This window comes from Apiospora marii (genome assembly GCF_038362585.1).
Source record: "Apiospora marii strain CBS 49790 chromosome Unknown utg000007l_segment0_segment0, whole genome shotgun sequence".
Classification (NCBI taxonomy): Eukaryota; Fungi; Ascomycota; class Sordariomycetes; order Amphisphaeriales; family Apiosporaceae; genus Apiospora; species Apiospora marii.
In genome coordinates, this window is record NW_027117379.1 from 80,444 (window position 1) to 98,634 (window position 18,191).

The window sequence follows — 18,191 nt, forward strand, 5'->3', positions numbered from 1 at the left end:
GTCAAGCTGTGGAATTTCGGGTTGCGAGAGTTGTAGATCAAGTTCAGTGATCGTCCAAGATAATTCCCGAGAGGTACAGCCAAAGGGGTCTACGGGGTTTTTGTTGGAGGCCCTGTGGGCATAAGTAGTTGGCGAGACACCCTTGGCGCGGATCTTGGGGAATCTCTTGGCTTTCCTAATCGGGCGCTGTCAAAGGGTCTTGGTCCCGAGAAATGCAACGTCCAAGGTAGTAACGGACGTCCCAAGGTAGTAATGGTTCCGGCTAAATGCAGGCCCCCTTGGCATACAGCCGGGTGACCAACCACGGCGGTTAGGGTCAAAGTGAAGCACATGTTACGAGTTCTATTAATATGCTACCGCAATTTTGCTGTCTTTTCATGAGGTTGTGTCGCATGATGGCCAGCCCGTGTCTGCCTGCGAGTCACCCCTTTTGGCCAGGCTCTACCGCACTGGTTGCTCATGAGGTATCTGGCACCAGCGTATCATGACAGTGATAGCAACATGTTGCTCTGCGAGCGATATGGCAGCACCAAATTGAGTACTTTGACGCCGTATCTATGTTCCGGATGTCAGCCTTAGTTGAACCTAGTCTCGTCATTGGGCGGCAAGGAGCAACTGGTGCCGAAGTAGGCAAAGAGGCTAGCCATAATCTCGTGTCGTGCCTTGGCGCCTCAAGTGTGAGGTGTTGGCCATCTTTGGCTTCACGAGCCCCGATCCTCAGACCTGTCACCTAAGATGGAGAATTGAGGACGCCAAACTCACTGGAAAGTTATCTACCTTTGGTGTAATGTTGCTATCTAGCGGCATGTGCGTCCAATGTTGCAACGTTCTTAGCTGGTTTGCTCAACTGGACTTCGGCAACGAAAAAGGGGTTCTGTTATGGACTTGGGGATAAACCAGCACATTCTTTCCGTTGATTATGCCAATACCTAGCATTCATAAAGCATCTATCAAGTGAATATGTACCACGAAACCACCCATCCAGGATTACGTGGTGCAGTCACTAGCAGGTCCCAAATCCCGGTCACAACCGACCCCAATCACACGTAGATGTAGCACCGCCCCAACTCCGTCGTCGGCATCCCTTCCTTGGTCAGCGGCCGGAACCCCAAGCCCATCTCCATAGGATCCTCAATGGTGGCCAGCGACGGCGGCACGTCGGGCGCGTAGTCGAGTGGGATCCCCAAGAAGGTGCGGTTGCCCGCGATGGCGTAGGTGCGGCCCTCCAGGTCCTGCCCCTGCCAGATGGCCCACAGCCGGTCGATCTGGGCGTGGAGCAGGTAGAAGACGGGGTCGTTGGTGGGCGAGAAGGGGTCCGCGCCGTCGCCCCCGATGAAGGTGTGCGACTGCCGGTGCCACAGCTGCTCGATGCCCAGGCGAAACGCCCCGATGTCGCCGGCGGACACGATGGCGGTGGCGTTGCCCCACGTCAGCGAGGCGCCGCCCGTGTAGCTCGGGTCGAAGCTGCGGGAGAGGCACCGCGGCGTCGGCAGGTAGCCGTACGTGTTGGCCGGGTCCCGCGCGGGCTTGGCGACGGGGCCGAGTGTTAAGGTTAGGTTGGTGAAGGGGCCCGTGGTGACGCAGCCGCCGCCGGTGCCCAGGGGCATGGGCAGCCAGAAGTCGATGGCGAGGCCCGGGAGCAGCAGGAGCCGGTTGGTGTTACTGTTGGTGTCGTTGCCCTCGGGGACGCGCGGGGCGCCGTTGCCGCCGAACGAGGTCTCCGCGTTGCCGTCCCAGACGCGCGATCGGGTCTGGTCGGCCGAGAAGCGGGCGTTGTCCCAGTAGGGCAGGTAGTCTTTGTAGCCGCACTCGTTGCGCAGGGCCTCTTCCAGCTGCCACAGGAACAGGCGGTGCCAGGGGAGAAGGTAGCCCTAGATATGCATTAGAAAACGCTTCATCAAGAAGAAGCTGAGTGAAACTGGATTACTACGCACCGACTGGTGAATGATGTTGGTCTGGTTGATGTGGATGTAGGTGAAGTCATCCAGCCGGTTGACGGCGCCAGGGGCTAGCGACTTGTCGGTGAGGGCCGGCTTGTTGGCCAAACATTGCACGGCGCGGATGTAGTCCTTTCTGGTCGCATCGCCCAAGTCGTCCCTGGTTGCTGTGGTTCAGTGGATGTCGTACTTTGTTCCAGTGCGGTGAATTTGGACTTACCAAGACCGCCGATTGGCGATGGTTTTACTTGTGCAACCTTGGGCCCCCAACGACCCCATGATCTGCTCCTGGTATCTGTCTTGTAGCACCTGAAAGTCGGCCGGCATGGGGATTCCCCCCGACGTGGACTGCAGTTTGGAGGGTGATGCCACCAGCGCCACACAGCCACCAATGAAACCCGCCAGCTGAGCCCAATGCATGTTTCCGGATTTCGATGACTCGATTCGATGTTTTGGTCTCAACTTTTGATTCGACGTCGGCAAAAGCTTGCAGGAACGACAAAATAGGAAACCGAGGGGAAACGGCTTGTCGGGTAAAGACTGGGCCTTTTATAGGTCGCGTGCAATCCGTCAACGTGTGAATGCAATGGCCAAATGGCTATTGAATATGCCACCCTTCATACATTCGATAAGCAAGGGGGCGGTCTCCCCGTTGGATCAATTCGGAGATTGGCATTCAATTCCAGGGCGCGGGGGCCGTTCCTACATAAGACGCGAGGTGTCCGGGGCCGAACCAGGGTCCTCTATGTTATTTAAACCTCATGCTTACCATCCTTTGATCAATCCTTCGATCAAACCTTCAATGATTTCACTACCAAGGCGCAACCCTCCAGATATGGCTTGGTATGAGCATAGGAGTCAAAGGTCGGCACCGAGACTCTCAGAAAAACCAAGTGGGATGTCAGCAGGATCAGGTATGGCGGTGACCTGCTGTCGGATCCGAAAGTGACACATCGTATCCGGGACTGAAAACCAGTTGAGGCTGTGCCGCACGAGCTGCAGTCTCCCGGGCTTCGCGGGTTTGCAAAGCGCAATCCGTTGGTTGAGCAGGACACACGGCGTAATCGTTCAGCTGATCTGCTCCACGTCACGGCTGCAGATGACGGGCGCCATGTGGTACGACGCTGTATCGAATCCTGCCGGGGTTCTCGACAGGTTTTCACGTGCCAACACCCCGAAAGACCCGGATTGCGAGGAGTTGGCTGGCATTTTCGTCACCGGCGCTGGGTACGGACACTTATTTCCCGTGATTGATGAGCAACTGCCCGGAAGTTTGAATATAAAACCCCCGATGGAGTGTGGTAATGACTTCGTATGGTCTGATAGCTTTCGCCTCTCAGACAACTGGGTGTCAATATGCCCGGAGGTTTTACTCCCCATGCACCAATGCAACAGAGACCACACTGAGGGACTACCACGCAACATTGGCAATGCCGGTGATGACGTCATGCAATGTCAATTTAGGTCTCTCAGGCTCCTGAAGAGAATGGCCAAGGGCGAAACATTAGCTAGTTGATCCTGGCAATGGTAGAATGCGTATGTCAAATTGGACTCTCCCAGGAGATTGTCTGTGGCAATGGATGGGTTCTTGGTACTTCAGTTTTGAGCTTTTATAGGCATGACCACTAATGTTCTCAACATACACTGCGACCATCATGGCACCACTTCCCATACCGCCAGCTAAGGAACGACACTCGTTTAAATGGACTGCGACTTTCTCATCACGGATCTGAGCCTGCAGATCGCCCAATAGCTTCTTGGTCTCCTTCTGAAAGCCGGAATTCTCCTCCAGCATGAGATGCAGAGTACCATCGTCCTGACCAGAAGACTGATCGTTCTTGTTACCCGAAGCGTCGAGTGAGGAGTCGACCAAGTTGATATTCAATGAGTATGGCTTGAATCCTGTCGCTTCCATTCGCGCTGGCATGGACTGCGCCAACTGCATGGCGAATGGATTGGTGAAACACAGCTCCGACTTGGGGTTGTTGTCGGTTCGCAGAGTGGTAACAACAGGGCTGAGCCGTCTCATGTCTCCAAACAATCCGCGGATCGGGGTATTCTCGAATGTAGCAAATAGACTGAGTATGTTTGCCTCAGTCATGCGGTAGGCCTCATCGATCATAAGGTAATTCATCGTCGCAGAGAAGGCCTTGTTGCGAACGAGTCTTGCGAATGCCACTGAGGTACCTACAACGAAATCGACCGAGTTGTAAACAGCCATTTCAAGATCTTTGACTGATTTCTTCAGCCCTTTCACCGATTCCTTGTCGTTGGCGAACTAGACCGGGTCGCGCTTTCGTTGCTCCATGAGATCCAGAGCAGCTTTGGCGAGAATATCTGTTGACATGTCCTTGCGTTTGGAGTTCAAGACGTTGCAAATGTGCCAGCTAATGTTGTATTTGTCGCCATGTGACTCGCGCTGTGCACCCTCCTGAAACTCTTTGCCAGCCTCGTACAATATGTAGTCGACGGTAGTGCTGTCGAGTTTAGGTCTCGGAACATTCTCGAAGATTTCCTTCTTGTTCCCCAGGAGATCAGTGAGTAATGTACCGCATTCAACCAAGAGCTTGCCAGACACCTCGCGGTTATGGGTGTTAATGTCTTCGAGGCTTGATCGATGTAAAACTGGCGGAGCCTATTGCAAAGCTCGACATTAAAGTCAGCAAGCGTCTCGATCTGCTCAGTCTCGGCATCTTCGACATTGGGTGCGTCGGCGGGCAGGCTCTTCTTGTGGATCGCGCAGTACACCAAAGCTTCGATGTCAGCATGGCGAGGTCCTGAGTAGAGACACTCGCTCATGCACTTTGCGTTGATCTTGTATGTGAGCTCGCCGCGAGGTTGCGTGGTCACCCAGAATTGTAGGTCGTCGCAGGGCGAAACTTCCCAGTTGTCGAACAGACGCAGCAAACCACCTTGCTTCCGCCCAAGATCTGGTTTAACAAATCATAGAACTTCTCCGGCGTGACTTGAGCAGACGTCAAGTTGGTCGAGGTCAGCTTCTCTCTGCGGATGGCATGGTATTGCTCGGCAGCCGTATACCAGAGGGGAAGTTGTTATTCCTTCTGCTCCGGGATAGTCTGCTTTGGTCAAGGTAGCTTGCTCCAGGGGTACTGCCAGGGGGTCGGCACTCGCTGGAGCACCACTGTAGGTCCCTCTCAGTGGCTACAAACCAGCTACAAACCCACCAAAACTGTGTTGAGCCAAGTGGAAAGATGCAGAGGAAATGACTGTCTTGCAACTTCCCATTCTCACGATAAGACATCAAGCGTTATGACTCAATTGAACCAGGGCGAGCGATGAGCAGACGGAGTTGGGTACATATGTTTTTTGAAGGCCGGCATTGGATTGCTTGGGAACTTGGGCACATCTACCAACAGCATCTTATTCGTTCTGTGTACCTAGGACTCACAAACGAGATCACCATCGACCCTTTAAACATCCAGCGCCGGCCCCTGATCCCCATAAACAGGATCCTTCTCAAACCAAGCCAGCCTCCGAATCCCCTCGACCTTGGCCTCCTCGCCCTGTTTACCGTAACACATGTCCCAACTGCACCCCTTCGGATAACTGCCAACCATCTCGAACCCCTCCCCGCCCCTCCTCCTCCTCCAGCAGCCGGTGTCCCACCCCCGCGGGCACCAGCACCACGTCCCCCTTCCGCACCGACGCCTCCACCCGGCCCGGGTTCGCCTCGCCGCCGAAGCAGAGCCGGGCGCCGCCCTGGGCGATGCACAGCAGCTCGTGGGTGGTGCTGTGGAAGTGGGTGGTGCTGTACATGGTGTAGCGCCACTGGGGGTCGACGACGCCTACCGATTTGAGATGAGACTCGATAGAAGAGGCTATGTTGGTCTCTGTGTCTTCGGACGAGAAGGCGGAGTGGTAGTGCAGGAGCGGCTTTTGCTGGATCGAGGTGTTGGGGATGCGGTGGTGCGCGGGGATTTGGTGTTTGGAGACGCGCAGGGAGGCGAGCGGCGTCAGGATCAGTTTGGGAGATGCCATTGCTGAGAAAAGATCGTAGTGGGAATACAGTCAAAGAAGGCGTCGTCTTTCTTTTAGTTATCATGTGTCATGAGCAGCGGGATGTTGACTTCCCAGAGTCGGCCCCGCTTGGTAAAATGTCCCGGTCACTTATGATGTCATCCACTGCATCAACTAACACGCGCAATTGATTTGGAGTTGATAAAACGTTTCTCATTACTGTAAGCTAGATGATATCTAATTCGCATCCAACTATTTGTTGCTGCAGTGGATGATGCTCAACTTGGGGTTCTCCTTGTAAGCGTACGCCCAGCAGGGGTCGCCGTCTTTCTGACACTTTTCGCAAATCAGCAGGCGTTCCGAAACAATGGCAGAGGTTCACTTACGGCGTATTTGGACCGTTTCGCATCGCCGCACGCGCTCATCTTGGCCGTGTTGCGCCAGGCGTAGTCGCAGCCGTACACGCCCTCTAGGCCCTGAATCTCGCAGAACCCGGCCTCGGTGCCAGCTGCGCCGTTGCCCATCTTGCATGTCTGTCGATGGGGGTTAGCATGGTTTGATACGAGCAAAGGGCCTCCGGCGCATTACTTACTCCTTGGCGTTGGACATCGCCCTCAACGGCGGAGTAGGTGCACTCGGCGTGGCGGGCAAAGAGGTTGGCCGGGGTGGCGGCGGCCACAGCCAGCAGGCTTGCGACGGTGGTAACAGCGGCGAGATGCATTATGATGGTAGAGCGTGAAGGGAGTAAGATCGATGCGATGTTGACGACACTCCTGGCAAAGTCAATGAAGACACTCCGGACCTACCTACTTATACAAAGTTTGGGCATAAGGCTGACTGGACCACGGATCGACCCGGCAACCCATTTCTGGAGCTACAATAAAGTTGAAACGGAAAAGCAATCAGCGTCCTATAATTAGCCCGCCTACAGTCGCTGCCAAGCCCGGGGCAGCCCCAATAGCGGATCCTGCGTAATGACAGCAGATCCTCCGCCATGCTAAATCGACGTAAACCTCATCTCAATGGCGAGGCTGGATTCATGTGCTTACTGTGCTTTCAGAAATGAGCAGTGGTTTCAGCTGCAGGTCCCTACACTAGCAAGGGTACTCGGGGTTCCTTTTTTAGCTTCGTCCAATTTAAAGCAGTGTTTCTCGCTAGATCGGACGGGCGTTTCGCCAAGGAGCCTCCCTTAGCTCGTCTCTAATTCAACCGCCAACCACAATTTCGTCTGGGTCAATGCCGGGGATGCCGACGACCCTCCAACGTGAATACAAGAACCCCGCGTATACCCCCTAGGCCGTCAAGTTCAAGTAGATCCCTTGCTGCACCACCACGATCAGATCCCCGTTCCTAAACGCCGGCGACTGGCCCGCCACCTCGCCCTCGACGGTGCACGCGTCCAGGATCCACTGCACAGCCGTCGCCACGTCGCGGCAGGCGCTGGAGGTGCCGTAGATGAATGTATGCCGGCGGGGGGGCCTTTGGATCCTCCCCAATTGGTGGTGGCGGGACTGCACAGTTGGCCGCCGCGTCGGGGCCCGCGAGATAGCTCTGGCAGGCTTCGACGGACACGATCGGCGCCAGTAGGGTCGGCCAGCCGTAGTTACAGGATGACGGGGTCTTGGTGGAGGAATCGCTGTCAGGCAACGGGGCCGGTGCCAAGGGGATGGCTTCGGACTCCGAGGGACTTTGTGGCGGGGATATCTTGTCATCTCTGTCCTTGACGAGCGACGGAAAACACTCCCCTGGGTTTACGGCTAGCAGAAGAAGCAATGTAGACAGGGAACGCATAGTGACAGCTCGGAGCAGCAATCCGGTATTTAGTCTGTCGATTACAATGGAATAGATGGTCTAACAAAGACCATCTTGACTAACTACGTCAGTGGCTGGGCGCTCTTTATGCTGGCTAAATATTTAAGTATGCGTTTGCTTCTGACAAACTCAGTGGAACATGGCAACATGATGCGAGTCGGCCTCGGTAAAAGTCCCGAATCAGACGGCTGTGATCGGAGACAGGCACCACAGCACGAGTAGGAGGAAGAGGATTTTGAAGAGGCCCATCTTGTCGGTTGGTGATTGGCGTTGGTAATGAGTTGTTGAGGTCAAATCGTAATTTGCTCGGGTGGCTTGTGCCTGGTGAAAGGGCAGATAGGACTGGGGGACAATCCATTATATACAAGACTCTGTAACAAGGCAGCCATGAACAGTGCGACTGTAAATCATTGAACAGTATTACTGTGTCGACCACACACAATACCTTTGTGTTATAGATTAAGTGTTTGGGATCCCACCCCTGTATTGGCAGACAAGAGCCATGTTATCACATAAACTCAGGCTCATTGGAAATCGCCATTGGCCTAACACATTTACATAACGTCAACCCTAACATACAGTAAAACAGTTGGCATGCCACGCCTCATACACAGCCCATCCAACCCCCTACATGTCTACAATCCCCTTGTTCCCGCCGCCCTGCACGTACTTGAAGCAAGCAAACGTCCACCCCTTGGCCAAGAGGCCATGCGCCGGGTCGTGGAGCCACAGCACGCGCGCCATCCAGACGGGGTACTGGGTGTTGCCGCCGGCGTGGGGCCGGTCCTTGACGAGGGCGGTGGTGAAGCCGCGCGCCTGGAGGTCCTTGCCGGGCTCGAAGCGCAGCTTGGAGCCGTTGCCCTGGGTCATGGTGGGCTTGTAGCCGATGTGCTTGAACGCGCGCTCGATCTCGTTCCACGTCACCTTTTGCGCCCGCTCGTTCTTGGTGACGGTCGGCTTGACCAGCAGCTCCAGCGTCTCCCAGGCCCGCCGCTGCCCGATGATGACGGGGTTCGCCTCGACCGCCAGCGTCTCTTTCGACTTGGGTCCCGCGGCTCGAGCCGCCAGCTCTTCTTCGTCGTCGTCGTCGCCGCCGTCGGCGGCGGGGGCGGGGACGGGAACGGGGCCGGGGCCGCGTTCGCGGGCTTCGCGCTGCGCGTAGGTTGGTGGGGCGGGACGGCGGCGTCGTCCTTGCGGGGGCGGCGCGGGCTGTTCTGGTGCAGGCACGGGCTGTGGCGGCGGTGGCGGCGGCTCCTGTGATGATGATGGCGGTGATGGCGCCTGTTGTGGTTGTTTCGGCAACAAGGGTTGCGGCACGGGCTCGGGCTCGGGTTCAGGCTCAGGCTCGGGCTCGGGCGTGGGTTCCTTCTGTGGCTCCTCCTCCTCCTCCACGGAGCTCAGGGGCACGGCCTCGTCAAAAAGTGTCTTTGTGTAGTCCGGCAGGGGAGAGCGGTTTGCGATGAGTTTGTCGAATTGCTCCCAAAACGCCGCCTAGAGGGACACGGCCCGGGTTAGTAACGCCTTTGTGGATTCGTGCTATTCTCCACTCACCAGGCTCTCCTCGATCTGGATGTTGGCTTGTCTCTGCTCCGGGGTGGTGACGTCTTCGGGTCGCAGGTACTGGCCGCTGGCGATACACGTCCTCACCGCCTTGACGAGAGGATACCAGGGGCCCGTCCTGAAGTCGTTGCCGGTATAGCGAAGGTCCTTGAGATCTACGATCTTGCCCAGCAACTCGCTCGCGCGGTTTGTATATTTTGTCTCGTTGACGCCCATCTTCAACTGTTTCGCCGTTCGTCAGCAGGGAATCTACCCGGAACCGCTTTTGGTGGGTGACGGAAAAAAAAAAGGAAAAAGAAAAAGAGACTCACCCCGCTTATGTCCATGTACACTTTTTCAAACATGGCGCACCGCTCGAATTCCCTGTGCATGTAGCCCTTGGCAATGAGGTCCTCGGCGAACTCGCGGGTCAGGGGCATGATCTCGACGCCCTCGGCGCGGCTGCAGTCGAGGATGGACTCGGCCAGCATCTTGGTGGGCTCGTACATGTCCTCGAGCGGGGAGAACAGGGCGTTGATGCGGGCCAGCATCTTGATCGTCTTGGGGCTTTCCGTGTCGTCCCAGTCGGGGTCCTCCTTCGTGGGGAACATGATGAGCCGCATGGCGCGCTCCCCGAGCTGCCCCTTGAAGGAGCCGACGAAGCGGCCAAAGTAGGGCCGGAAGCGGGGGTGGCCGGCCAGCAGCCAGCCCAGCTTGTGGTTGCGCTCCTCGAGCTCCATCTCGGTGCTCTCGAGCATCCGGTGCAGCATCCAGAAGGTCTGCTCGCACTCCGGGTGGACGTTCTTCTGGTTCTTGGGGTCCGCCCGGTACTGCTCGTAGTCGGGCCACCGCGCCTGCATGGCCACGACGAGCCGGAAGATGTGGCTCCAGCACTCGTACTTGTGCACCGCCGTGAGTACGGCGTCGCGCACCTCCTGCGTCAGCCGCCGCCCCAGCTCGCGCTCCGAGGCCTGGAACGCCTGCTGTTCCCACTGCTCGGGGGGCTCCCTGACCACGTCCCCGGTCTCGGGGTTTATCGACTCGTTCACGAACATGGTCGACATCTGGCCGATGGCCTGGCGGTCCCAAGTCTCCTGGAGGGCGGCCAGGAACTTGTCGGGGTCCTCGCGCAGCCCCAGGAGCTCCCGGCGGGCCGCCATGAGCCGCGAGTCGGCCAGCCGCTTCATGAACTCCCAGTCGACCGCTTCCGGGTGCCGGAAGGACTGCAGGCGCTTGCACTCGAGCAGGTACGCTTCCAGCTGGACCCGGGCGTCGTCGTCCGAGGCGTCGCCGTCGGGCGGCACGGGCCGCCACCTGGCGCAGTCGTCCTCGATGTCCGGCATGGGCGCGTCCTCGGGCACGGCGGCCGAGGCACTGATGGCGGCGTTGAAGTGGGTGCTGCCGACCACTAGCTCGCAGAGGTCGGGCAAAAACTTGTAGATCTTGGCCTGGATCTCCATGCTGAGCTCGGCCACCTCCCGGGCGGACAGTCCGTCTTTCCACAGCTGCAACCGCCCATCTTCCGTGTCGGCCTGGTAGAGGTCGCCGTACGTGCCGCTGCCGCCGTCGGCATCGTCCTTTACCGTCGCCCACTCGGGCTGCTGGTCGAGTTGCAAATCGTAGGGGAAGTGGTAGTTCCGGAACGCGGGGACGCCCGCTTTCTCCGAGTCGGCTCGGAGGAACACGGAGGGGCTGGTGACGGCCCGGCTGTATACCAATTCCAACAGGGGGGCCGGGCTCTCGATGAGCGCCGCCACGTTGTAGTCGCCCCACAGCGCCTTGTCGCGGTCCAGCCTGCTCTCCCAGAATTTCTTTTGGTTGACGCTCTTGTCCACCAGCTCCTCCAGGGTGGCTTCCTCGTTCTCGGAGCGGCCCGGTCTCCAGGAAACCAGGCCCTCGTACTCGGGGTAGCGCCACCGGGGCATGTCCGCCCAGGCCTTCCGCAGGGTTTTCCTCTTTTTCCCGCGTGCGTCGGTCCGAGCCTTGGGGGTGTTTCCTTGGCGCATCCACCTCGTCACCAGCTCGCCACGTGCGGCGGGCGAGCGCATAAAAGCTCGCAACCTCTTCCATTTCCTGAGGATGAGGTCGGCATCTGGCAGTTTCTGCCTTGGGGGTGGTGGGGTCGGAGCCATATTCCGATTTATATCTAGCTAGGTTTGGGTCTTCTTGATGACACTGTAAAAGTTAGGTTGGAAGCCACTTCTCTGGACGGGTGTTTGGTAAAAAGGGGACTTAATTGTCGCCCTTTGATCAAGTGAGTGTAGTATGTTCTTTCATCCGTATACTCTGTCTGATCCGCTTGCGGCCAGTCGCCATACCCCTGAAAGGCTTTCATTTTCTCGACACAAAGAAGACTACACAGTGCCGGGCCCGTCTGCAGCCAATTCATCTTCAGGTGATGGACAGTTGGTGGTATTTCCTTTGGCCATCAATACTGTTTTCGTGATTTGTTGTATTATGCTATTTGAGATCGTCCAGGTGGCACAGGACTGATATTGGATGACTCCCTTTTGCTACGTACGGTAGCCGCGCCGTGTAATTATACGTTGGCCAGAATTACTTCTACACGCCCTCACATACAACCTTTTGTGTGTATGTATATTCTGATGCAGAACCAGTATCCAATTTGTCCATGATGCATGATCTACCAAGCTAAAATGAACACTGAACATCGTGGCGCAAAGCATTTTCCCTCGTGCGTGCCCTAGATCTGACAGAGTGTCAAATGATCTATTCGTAGATGAGGTTGTGTATTCTTAGCACCCGACTTTCTTGCCTGTGCTGGCGTTGACGGTCTTTGCCCATACGATGCTGTATTATTCTTCATACCAGAATGGGCAGATTTCACTTTGAGCGTGGTTAAAACAGTTACGAGCGACACATATTGCGGCAGTCTCTAGACAGTGGGGACCCACCCGCGCCCAATCGGATTATGCAAGGGCCTTCCCCAGAGGCTTCCGGCATATGCACGGTATGCACGCTTCCAGGGATGGTGACGCACCACCGCAATTGGACCTAGAGGATGGCCAGCTACTGAATCAGGAAGCGCCGCAACGACTACCACCCCGAGGGGCCGCGGTCGTGCTAAAAGGGGAGCTTGACTCGAGTCATGCATGATACGACCATGTATATCAAACCGTGGTGCTGGTCTGGATGCGGCGCTAATAGGGCACCCCCCATGCTACCTTCTCCATCCGGCTATATCCCCTCTCGTGCTATAGCGTGGGCGGCCGACGGAACGTGTTATTCCACCTCTGGATCCAGCGGCATCGGGTCACGAGGCCAGTTCGCTACAACCCACGAAATTCGACGACTCGCTTTGCGATCGGGTGTTCTAGCCTGTTTCCCCATCACTCACCGCCAATAGCTGATTCTTCGCACGCGTTTACGGGCATGCCTTTCATGGCGATTGGAGGAATCCGGCAAACGGCACAGGAGCACGTGCGATACACGACCGGGCGGGCGGACGGATGTTGATGAAGAAAGAAGTTGCAAAGAAGAAAAGCAGATAGGCGGAGCATCCATCGTCTTATAAGAACCCGCCGACGCTGGCTCGTCATTCCTTGGTCTGCAGTGCAGTCAAGCTTTCCCCCATCGGACACTTCTCTAGGCGTGCTGATCACTCTGCCCAAGCATTCTTTTCCCCACACACCAAGAAGAGCCAAGAAAAAAAGATGCATCCCGGACCCATCCGCCGCAACGGGCGCGCCCGCGCCCTCGCCTTTAGCCTAATGGCGGCCACGAGCAGCTCGCTGGTGGCGGCGGCCCCCTGCGACATCTACGCGTCCGGGGGCACGCCGTGCATCGCGGCGCACAGCACGACGCGGGCCCTCTACAGCGCCTTCAGCGGCGCGCTGTACCAGGTGCGGCGGGGCTCCGACGGGGCCACGAGCGACATCCGGCCCCTGGCCGCGGGGGCGTCGCCAACGCGGCCGCCCAGGACACCTTCTGCGCCGGCACCACCTGCCTCATCAGCGTCCTCTACGACCAGTCGGGCCGCGGCAACCACCTGACGCAGGCCCCGCCGGGCGGTTTCCAGGGCCCCGAGGCCAACGGCTACGACAACCTGGCCAGCGCCGTGGGCGCGCCCGTCACCCTGAAAGGCCAGAGGGCGTACGGAGTCTTCGTGTCGCCGGGGACGGGGTACCGCAACAACCGGGGCTCGGGCAGCGCCGTGCGCGACGAGGCCGAGGGCATGTACGCGGTGCTGGACGGGACGCACTACAACAACGGCTGCTGTTTTGATTACGGCAACGCCGAGACCAACAGCCGCGACACGGGCAACGGCCACATGGAGACCATCTACTTCGGGGACAACACCGTCTGGGGCTCGGGCGCCGGCAGCGGGCCCTGGATCATGGCCGACCTGGAGAACGGCCTGTTCTCGGGCGCTAACGTGAAACAAAACACGGGCGACCCGTCCATCTCGCACCGTTTTCTGACCGCCGTCGTCAAGGGCGGGCCCAACCGGTGGGCGATCCGGGGCGCCAACGCGGCGTCGGGCGGCTTGTCGACCTTTTACGACGGGGCGCGGCCCAACGCGGCCGGGTACAACCCCATGAGCAAGGAGGGCGCCATCGTGCTGGGCATCGGCGGCGACAACAGCGTCGGCGCCCAGGGCACCTTCTACGAGGGCGTCATGACGACGGGCTACCCCTCCGACGCCACCGAGAACGCGGTGCAGGCCGACGTCGTCGCCGCGGGCTACGCAGTCGCGCCCCTGGCCCTGGGCGGGCCCGCGCTGCCCGTCGGGTCCTCGGTCTCGCTGCGCGCCACCACGGCCGGCTACGACACCCGCTACCTCGCCCACGCGGGCGCCGCCGTCAACACCCAGGTCGTCACGGCCTCGAGCGCGGCGGCCCTCAGGCGGCAGGCCAGCTGGACGGTGCGCACGGGGCTGGCGGCGGCGAGCGGGGGGCAGTGCTACTCGTTCGAGGCGCGCGACGCGCCCGGGAGTTACTTGCGGCACTACGACTTCGAGCTGCGGGTGGCCACCAGCGACGGGTCCAAGCAGTTCCGCGAGGACGCCACGTTCTGCACCGGGGCCGGGCTCAGTGGACAGGGGACGGTGTCGGTACGGGCGTGGGGATACCCGACGCGCTATTTGCGGCACTACAACAACGGGGGGTACGCTTCGAGCAACGGCGGCGTGCACGCGTTTGACGCGGCGGGGTCGTTTAATGCGGATGTGAGCTGGGCCGTGGCCACGGGGTTTGCATGAGGGGTTGGGCCTAGGATGTTAGTATCCCCTTGGCGGGTGGTCACACTTCAAAGAACCAGTAGACGACGTCGTGACAAAGACAAGATGATCTACAGAGGCTCATGAGCCGTAAATAGAGTTGTTTGTTTCATGCCCGAAATAGTAGCATCCAGAGACGATCTTCGGGCAATCCACTTGCGATGTGACGGTGATCTACCTGTGCCTCCATTCATCCTCCTCAATCTATCTGAAGACAAAAGCGCGACTATGTCCATGGTGCTGCGCTGCGGCTATTTCTGTCAATAGCATACGCGCTGATTCAACGCGTCTCGTGCATTGAAGGATCTTTCTCAAATGTGTCACGAACTGCGATGACCTCTTGCAAAGACTCTTCAAAGGCAGCGCAGAGAATACATGCTTATTCAATTCAGGGCTGAAAGTTGTCGGGACAGAGGCTGAGTAGTCAATGACTCGGAGGAACTGTCAGGATTATATAGAGGAACCTCGCACGGGGTATGCTGCAAAGCTTTGCTCAAGTTAAGGTTCACGATATTACCCGTTTCACCTTTATCCAGGGTGGCTGAGCGACGATAGAAACTTCTTCTGAGTGTGGATAACCGTTGGTGGATATACCCACTGCTGCACCGCCAACGCGGGTTGTGCTTTGTCGTATTCAGGGCGGCCCGCGACGGGAATAACCTCCTGCCAATGGGAATAGGCCACAACTGGCGAAGGGAAAAACATCCGAGACTCGCAGATTGTAGCGGTCTATCCAGGCCCAATCCGGTAGAAACAGATAGCACCACTTTGGCGGTACCGTTCGGAGCCAGCTTCTGGAATCGGCAACCTAGACTTTTGGCCCATGTCGAGGCGAGCGAGTCAGGATGCTGGGAGAAAAGAAGGGCGGTGCCTGGCACGCCTCGGAACCCGGCCTTTTTCGCCAATGCGTTGTTGCGGGCGCCATGTGGGCCGGCTTAACTTATTTTTATCGTGAACCATACTTGATAGCATGGACTCACTCTGCTAAAAAACCGTTGAATTGGCACCTGCGCGCGGGTTTGGAAATGAGCGTGTCCACCCGTGCCGCCGCCAGGAGAGCCGACAAGGGTGTTGGGATGTGGGTTCTTGGCCATTTTGGGTTGAGATCGACCCCGACCTGGGGCCTCGAAGGGTCCAGCCGAAGAGAAGAAGAAAAAAAAGGCTTCTTCGAGATTAGATGTTGTAAATATAAGAGGCGGCACGGGTATGTTGGGTTGTGACAGCCCGTGACTTGAAAAGACTCATCGTCCGGTTTCTCTCTTCTCCCAACAAACATATTCTCGCATTTGCTGCAGCAACCCGTAACACTTCCCAACTTCGACTGCAAACACCACAAACACTCGTCCGCATACCATTTCACCATGAAGTTCTCACTCAGCATCGCGGCGGTTATGCTCATCTTGGGCGCCTCAGCTATGCCTATGGACGGCTATGGCCAATTCGTCAAAGTAAGCCAACACATGTTATCCCCCAAAAGGAACTGAGCTAACATAACTTTCTTAATCCAGAGCCGCACACCAGAGTCCGTGAGAAAAGACTCCGCCGTCATGGATGGCGGTGTTTAGGTGTCATAGCGACAACATGAGAACACACATCTTACGAATGAACGAAAGACTGTCGCCAACGTGAAGCGCACTTGCTCCTTCACTGTCATGGCACAGCTATGGATTTGACGACATAACGAAATACTCAATGGCAAGGAGGACAGCTAGACGACAAGAGTTGACCGCATATCCTCCAAGCGTCATGCCTAAGTCATTTTGGACATATGGGCCCATTTTCGGCCTTCCAACCAGCTGGCTCTACAAAAAGCATGTGATCAAGGTTGGAGGTATCATTGATGGAAATGGGTGGTTTGCATTGGGGATAACAGCAACCCCTGAGGTGCATTATGTGGGCATATCTTAGGATGATTACGAGCCGTCGTTTCTTCTTGAGCCTCGACTTATAAGATCAACCCCCAGGCTGCTGCTACACCCCGCAGTTGCCACCTTTTTAAAATACGACCTTTCCTTATAAAAAAGCGTATATAAAATCGAATAAAATTAATAAAATTAAACGATTTTAAATATTATAAATATAAACGCTTTTTTTATAAAGGAATTAAAAATTTAATATTTAAATAATTTTATTTAATTTAATACTTTTATTTTAAAATTAATATTTAAAAATTTAAATTTAATTTCTATAAATATTTAAAAAAATAAAATAAAAAAGAATTAAATCGTTAAATATAAATAATATTAATTAAAAATAACTTATTTAACTTATAAAATTTTAATTATTATTTAAAATAATTTATTTATTTTTAAATAATTAAATATTTAAAGAATTATTATTTTTAAAATAGAAAATAAATAGATATTTAAAATCCAGTTTAAAAAATATAATTTTTAATAAATAAACATAAAGGTATTTATAAAAGTTATTTATTATATCATTTTTTTAATTTAATATATAATTTATAATATATAGGAATAAAATATATTGTTTATTTAATTAATTAATTAAAGAAATTATAATATTTTATAATTATATAATATATAAATATAATGAATAAAACAATTATATTATATTAGAATCTAATTATAAAAAGTAATTTTCTTTATTTTATAAAAAAATAAAATATCATTTTTTATAGTTTTCTTTTTTAAAAAAAGAATATTTTTAAAAATAAAAATAATTTAATAAAACTTTTATTTAAAAGAATAAAATATATAAAAATATATAAATTAAGAATAATAAATATTATATATAGAATTTAAAAAATGTTTTATTTAATTATATATAAATTAAAAGGAATTTGTTAATATAAAATTTAATATTTAATTAAATAAATTAATATATATTATAATATTAATTTTAAAATTAAATTTTATATATTAAATAGCGTTTTTTAATTTTAAAAATAAAATTATAAATATATTTATTTAAAAATTTTAAAAATAAAAATATAAATTTTTTATATATTTTTAAACTTTAATATAAATCGTAATAATTTTATTTTATTTTTAAAATAATTATTATTTAAAACTTTATTTAAATCGTTTTTTAAATCACTTTATATTTTATTTTTATTCTTTTATTTTAAATTAATATTTAAAGATAAAAAGGTAGAGAAATCGGCGATTTAAGTGTAAAATGGGGTGGTAAGTACGGGGGGTGGCAGCAGCCTAGGGCCGTGTTTCATTTCAATAAGCTTAGCTGAAATAAAATAGGAATTAGGGGATATAAGTATACAACCTCGATAAATTTATATCAACTATTAAATTCGAATCGTATTTCTAAACTATATCGGCTTATTTAAATACAAAATTAACTAATTAGCTATATTTAGATTTAAAGAAACTATTTAATTATATCATTATATTCAACGCTTTAAAAAAGCTAATTAAATTAACGTTAATTTAATAATTAACTAACTAATTTAATTTTTTTAACGCCGATTAAATTTAATACGATAATATTAATACTTATCGATTTAAAAATAAATAATAAAATAACCCTTAAAAGATATAAAATATCGAAATATCCTTAAATAATACCTTACGAACTAATTTTTTCCTTATTAATACTAATACTACTATGAAAATATATTATAATATAACTTTTATTACTTATAATAACTTAATTATATTAAAATAATTTAAAACACGTTAAATCTACCGCGAAACAAACTTAGCGCC

At 53.2% G+C, this 18,191-nt stretch overlaps 8 protein-coding genes across 8 annotated transcripts; 1 reads left to right on the forward strand and 7 right to left on the reverse strand.

The window, feature by feature from the left end:
• Window positions 1-1,040: 1,040 nt before the first annotated feature.
• PG985_010439 (Di-copper centre-containing protein) lies at window positions 1,041-2,264 on the reverse strand (the record flags this gene model as incomplete). The annotated part of the gene is made up of 3 exons (XM_066830207.1): window positions 1,041-1,871; window positions 1,935-2,097; window positions 2,158-2,264. 3 exons carry the CDS (start codon window positions 2,262-2,264, stop codon window positions 1,041-1,043), a joined length of 1,101 nt encoding a protein of 366 aa, XP_066680889.1.
• A 1,128-nt stretch (window positions 2,265-3,392) lies between these two features.
• PG985_010440 (uncharacterized protein) lies at window positions 3,393-4,158 on the reverse strand (the record flags this gene model as incomplete). Its single annotated transcript, XM_066830208.1, has 2 exons — window positions 3,393-3,531; window positions 3,581-4,158. The coding sequence occupies 2 exons, from the start codon at window positions 4,156-4,158 to the stop codon at window positions 3,393-3,395; spliced, it is 717 nt and encodes a 238-aa protein (XP_066680890.1).
• Window positions 4,159-4,215: 57 nt separating this feature from the next.
• Window positions 4,216-4,736, reverse strand: PG985_010441 (uncharacterized protein; the record flags this gene model as incomplete). Its single annotated transcript, XM_066830209.1, is given in 2 exon segments — window positions 4,216-4,572; window positions 4,590-4,736. The coding sequence occupies 2 exon segments, from the start codon at window positions 4,734-4,736 to the stop codon at window positions 4,216-4,218; spliced, it is 504 nt and encodes a 167-aa protein (XP_066680891.1).
• A 632-nt stretch (window positions 4,737-5,368) lies between these two features.
• PG985_010442 (uncharacterized protein) lies at window positions 5,369-5,936 on the reverse strand (the record flags this gene model as incomplete). The annotated part of the gene is made up of 2 exons (XM_066830210.1): window positions 5,369-5,461; window positions 5,523-5,936. The coding sequence occupies 2 exons, from the start codon at window positions 5,934-5,936 to the stop codon at window positions 5,369-5,371; spliced, it is 507 nt and encodes a 168-aa protein (XP_066680892.1).
• Window positions 5,937-6,167: 231 nt separating this feature from the next.
• PG985_010443 (uncharacterized protein) lies at window positions 6,168-6,636 on the reverse strand (the record flags this gene model as incomplete). Its single annotated transcript, XM_066830211.1, has 3 exons — window positions 6,168-6,251; window positions 6,302-6,448; window positions 6,508-6,636. The coding sequence occupies 3 exons, from the start codon at window positions 6,634-6,636 to the stop codon at window positions 6,168-6,170; spliced, it is 360 nt and encodes a 119-aa protein (XP_066680893.1).
• Window positions 6,637-7,207: 571 nt separating this feature from the next.
• On the reverse strand, window positions 7,208-7,706 carry PG985_010444 (uncharacterized protein; the record flags this gene model as incomplete). The annotated part of the gene is given in 2 exon segments (XM_066830212.1): window positions 7,208-7,466; window positions 7,486-7,706. 2 exon segments carry the CDS (start codon window positions 7,704-7,706, stop codon window positions 7,208-7,210), a joined length of 480 nt encoding a protein of 159 aa, XP_066680894.1.
• Window positions 7,707-8,354: 648 nt separating this feature from the next.
• On the reverse strand, window positions 8,355-11,398 carry PG985_010445 (uncharacterized protein; the record flags this gene model as incomplete). The annotated part of the gene is made up of 3 exons (XM_066830213.1): window positions 8,355-9,218; window positions 9,279-9,509; window positions 9,599-11,398. The coding sequence occupies 3 exons, from the start codon at window positions 11,396-11,398 to the stop codon at window positions 8,355-8,357; spliced, it is 2,895 nt and encodes a 964-aa protein (XP_066680895.1).
• A 1,542-nt stretch (window positions 11,399-12,940) lies between these two features.
• On the forward strand, window positions 12,941-14,487 carry PG985_010446 (uncharacterized protein; the record flags this gene model as incomplete). Its single annotated transcript, XM_066830214.1, has 2 exons — window positions 12,941-13,129; window positions 13,159-14,487. The coding sequence occupies 2 exons, from the start codon at window positions 12,941-12,943 to the stop codon at window positions 14,485-14,487; spliced, it is 1,518 nt and encodes a 505-aa protein (XP_066680896.1).
• Between the last annotated feature and the right edge of the window lie 3,704 nt (window positions 14,488-18,191).